This window comes from Capsicum annuum, chromosome 1 (assembly GCF_002878395.1).
Source record: "Capsicum annuum cultivar UCD-10X-F1 chromosome 1, UCD10Xv1.1, whole genome shotgun sequence".
Taxonomy (NCBI): domain Eukaryota; kingdom Viridiplantae; phylum Streptophyta; class Magnoliopsida; order Solanales; family Solanaceae; genus Capsicum; species Capsicum annuum.
In genome coordinates this window covers 248,635,264-248,640,037 of record NC_061111.1, presented here as the reverse complement: position 1 = coordinate 248,640,037, position 4,774 = coordinate 248,635,264, and the positions used below count along the sequence as shown (strand labels likewise).

At 31.3% G+C, this 4,774-nt stretch overlaps 1 protein-coding gene across 1 annotated transcript; it reads left to right on the top strand.

Annotated features, from left to right (window-relative positions):
* The first annotated feature begins 1,795 nt into the window (after positions 1–1,795).
* Positions 1,796–3,760, top strand: LOC107857372 (alcohol acyl transferase 1 allele GSa). The gene is made up of 2 exons (XM_016702263.2): positions 1,796–2,281; positions 2,639–3,760. Exons 1-2 carry the CDS (start codon positions 1,844–1,846, stop codon positions 3,542–3,544), a joined length of 1,344 nt encoding a protein of 447 aa, XP_016557749.1. The 5' UTR covers positions 1,796–1,843; the 3' UTR covers positions 3,545–3,760.
* The last annotated feature ends 1,014 nt before the right edge of the window (positions 3,761–4,774 follow it).

Genomic DNA, 4,774 nt, shown 5'->3' with positions numbered 1-4,774 from the left:
CAAAAAACTCAAGACCATCTTTTACAATTAAATTATATATATGACATGTACACTTAATATGAAAAATTTCAGGCAAGGGCGGAGATAACCTAGATTTTATTTTGGTTATAGCAGTCTTGTTGTTAGAAGCATTATCAAAAGCAATACATAAAATTTTATTTTTGATATCATAATATCCGGCAATTTTAACAATAGAATCAACAATAAATTGTCCAGTATGTTTACGATCTTCATCATATAAAAAAGCAAGAATACGTTTTTGCATCACGAAATTACTATCCATTCAATGACAAGTAACGGTTAAATAACCATTTTTATTTACAGCACGACCAAGATCAAAAGTTAGCTACATTGAATATTTTTTAACAATGTTGATAAATAAAAACAATATTGTGAATAGAGTCTAAAAATATCAGACTGACAAGTAGTTCTAGGAATACCATTAAACATAGGATTATAAATTGCTTGTATATAACGAATAAAGGCATCAGAAGAAGGAAAACAAAAAGGCAAACAACCCACAGCTACCATTTTAGCTATTTCTTCTCGGTCCCTCAATTTATTATACTTCTTCGTTACATGATCGGTTCCTGGGTCCATTCTAGTTTGCATTGGCCCACCAACATCCCCACCACCTTTTGCAATATTTAACTCTCTTTTGTGATCTTCAGCTACATGTCTCATTAACGTACCCGTACCCCCTTGCTTGCCTCCACTTCTATACTTATATATTTGTTGATAAATATTGCATTGCACCTCAATATCTGATATACGTTCAAAAAATTGCCATGCAATACTAGTTCTTTTATGAGGTATTGGGGCACTGGGAGGACGGTGAGACAGATTAACCGATTCAGATCTAACGTTAGCATCTCCTACTGTGGGTGTCTCAGCAATATTTTCATTATTTTCGTCTAAATTAACCGCATCTACTTCATTTTCTTCTTCTATACCATAATTGTCCTAAGCTTCTACATAATCCATATAGTAAGCACCTACACCTATTTCTTCCTCCAAAGGTGTACCAAGCGGTACCGGAGGCGAAGACACATGTGTATATCTACTACTTGAACTACCTCTACTGCTACTAATTCGCTTTTTACTACCACTAACGCTTCCGGGACAAAAAATTTTAACACCTTTAGTAGCGAGGTTTCTTAATTTATCCATAATATAAATTAAATTAAACTAAAAATATTTAAAATACACAAATATAATAAAATTAAGTATTAAACAATTAATACAATAAATAAAAATTAAACGTAAGAGATGGAACGACAATACCAAATTTTGAAAGTATCCGAAGGTTGCGACTTTAGAAACTTCTGCTCGTACTTTGTAAACAAAAAATTAAAAAATTAAAGTGAACACTTTAAGAAATTAAACATATTGAATATTTGAGAATTGAGAATTTCGATTTGAGAGAGTGAAAAATTGTGTGAAAAATGAATTGAAGTTGTAGGGTATTTATAGAATTTTTTTGGGATTAAAAAATATTTTTTAAAGTTAATTTTTTTTTTTAATAAATGGTCTCAAACTAGCCGTTTGAACGACTAGTTTGGCCCAAAATCTTTTTTTTTTTTAAAAAGGCATTCGGTCCGGTCCGGATCGATTAACCGGCGGGCCTGGACTGGGCTTGGTCCGGACCGGGTTAGCCGGGCTCATTTTTAAAAAATAACCGGGTCGGGTCAAATCGGGCCGGGTTACTTACAAGGGCCGGGTCAGGCCGGCCCACTTGACACCCCTAACTGGAACTCTATAAATTTATCTCCAAATTCTTAACAAGACTACATAGTTTTATTTCAATAAATATTTCAGGAATTATTTTCAATCATACTTTGCTATGGCACACACTATGCCAGTTTCAATAACGTATCACAAGCCGGAATTAGTAGCCCCATCAATGGTAACACCTTATGAGACAAAACATCTTTCTGACATAGATGATCAAGGGAGTCTTCGTTTTCAAATTCCCACATTAACGTTTTACAAATACAATTCTTCAATGGAAGGAAAAGATCCTGCAAAATTTATTAAACGTGGATTGTCTAAAACACTTGTATTTTACTATCCATTAGCTGGTAGGCTCATTGAAGGACCTAATAAGAAGCTTATGGTGAATTGCAATGGTGAAGGAGTCTTGTTTGTTGAAGCTGATGCTAATGTGGAGCTTGAGAAGTTAGGAGAGTCAATTAAACCGCCATGTCCATACCTGGATTTACTACTTCACCATGTTCCTGGTTCTGATGGGATCATTGGTTGTCCACTAGTGTTAGTTCAGGTAAACAATCAATAGATATTAACCTTTGTCTTTTTTCCTTACAAAAACTCCAAATTTGATCATCAGGATTATTTGATCGTTTTTTATCGAGCAGAAAATTGCACTAAAAGCAACATAAATTTGGAATTGCACGTCTATGTATTGTGCAGGATATTCGTACCTACGAATAGAGCTATGAAGTAATCCAAACAGTTTTACCATATTTAGATATCTTATGAGTTACTACTCTTTTTATTATAAGCAGTAACTTATGTTTAGATATATTTTAGGGGATATAAAAATGCATTATGAGTTCTTTTACCATATCAATTAGTGTATAGAAATTAAATTCTTAAACTAATATACCTCTTTGCATAGGTGACTCGTTTTAACTGTGGTGGATTCGTTGTTGGATTCAGAGTTAACCACACTATGATGGATGCCTATGGCTTTAAAATATTTCTAAGTGCATTAAGTGAATTAATTCAAGGAGCTTCTGCACCTTCTATATTACCTGTATGGCAAAGGCATCTCCTAAGTGCTAGATCATCACCATGTATTACATGTACTCACCATGAGTTTGATGAGGAAATTGAATCAAAAATTGCATGGGAATCTATGGAAGACCAGTTGATACAACAATCATTTTTCTTTGGAAATAAGGAGATGGAAGCGATGAGAACACAAGTTTCTCCAAATTGTGAAAGTACAAAATTTGAGCTATTGATGGCGTTTTTATGGAAATGTCGTACTATTGCACTTAATTTGCACTCAGAACAAATTGTTCGTTTGACATACCTTATTAACATACGTGGAAAGTCACAAAAATTTAAATTGCCGCATGGATATTATGGAAATGCGTTCATATCTCCGGCCACAGTATCAAAAGCAGGATTGTTATGTTCAAATCCACTATCATATGCAGTTGAACTAGTCAAGAAACTTAAAGATCATTTGACTGAAGAATACATTAAATCAGTATCTGATTTAATTCTGATTAAAGGAAGACCAGAATTGTCAAAATCTTGGAATTTTATTATCTCAGATAATAGATCTAGTGGATTAGATGATTTTGATTTTGGATGGGGAAACCCCATTTTAGGAGGAACTGCACAAGCTATATCCTTCATTAGTTTTGGAGTGCCCGTTAAAAATGACAAAGAAGAAAAAGGTATTTTAATAGCTATAAGCTTGCCTCCTCTAGCCATGGAGAAATTTCAAGAAGTTGTCTACAAGATGACTTTAAGAAATGTGGAAGGAGTCAACAAAATTTCAAAGATGTAAATGTCTTTTATGTCTTTGTACCTCAAAAGTGCACGTTTTAGGTTTTTATTAAATAAGAATTATGAAGCTTGTAATATTCCATCTTTTCCATCTGAGAAAGTAATTATCCATCGTGTATGTTATTTATAAACTTTATATATGTTTTATGTTTGACTGAGTGCTACGTTAGAAAAATGGGAGAGTTTTTTAAAAATAAATAGTGTTATTTATTTTTGATATCTCTCAATATTTCATAGTTAATTTTTTTGACATTTTATTAAGGTAAATATCATGTGACATACCTTTTCACCATTGCGTTTAAGAGTGTTAAGTGGGACGGGCCGGGTCAATCCAGAACGGTCCATTAAATTTAGCCTGGTTGTGGGCCGGACCGGGTTGGGGTTAAGTGGGTCGGAACGGGTCCGGGTTCAACAGTAAAATTTTTAAAAATAGCCCTAACCCGGCCCACTTAATCCAACCCGGTCAAACCCACCTAAACCCGGTCAAAAATAAAAAAAAGTTTTTTTCAATATACACTATATATACCCACCTATATACATTTTAAATACATTAAACAATATATATACGCTATATATATAGTATATACTACATTAGAATTTTAAAAATATATACACATATATACGCACCATTCAATATATATATACTACTTTAAATAAAACATATACTACAATATATATACATTACAATATATATATATATATATAGTTATACACTAATTTATAAAACATATACACATGTATACATTAAATATACACGTCTATAGAAGCTATATACACATATATACGCATCATTCAATATATATGTACTACTTTAAATAAAATATACTACAATATATATACATTACAACATATATATATACTAATTTATAAAACATATACACATGTATACGTTAAATAAACGCGTCTATAGAAGATATATACACATATATACGCACTATTCAATATATATGTACTACTTTAAATAAGACATATACTACAATATATATACATTACAATATATATATATATATATATATATATATATATAGTTATATATATATAGTTATACACTAATTTATAAAACATATTCACATGTATACGTTAAATATGTATGTCTATAGAAGATATATACACATATATACACACCATTCAATATATATGTACTACTTTAAATAAAATATACTACAAATATATACATTACAATATATATATATATATATATATATATATATATATATATATAGAGAGAGAG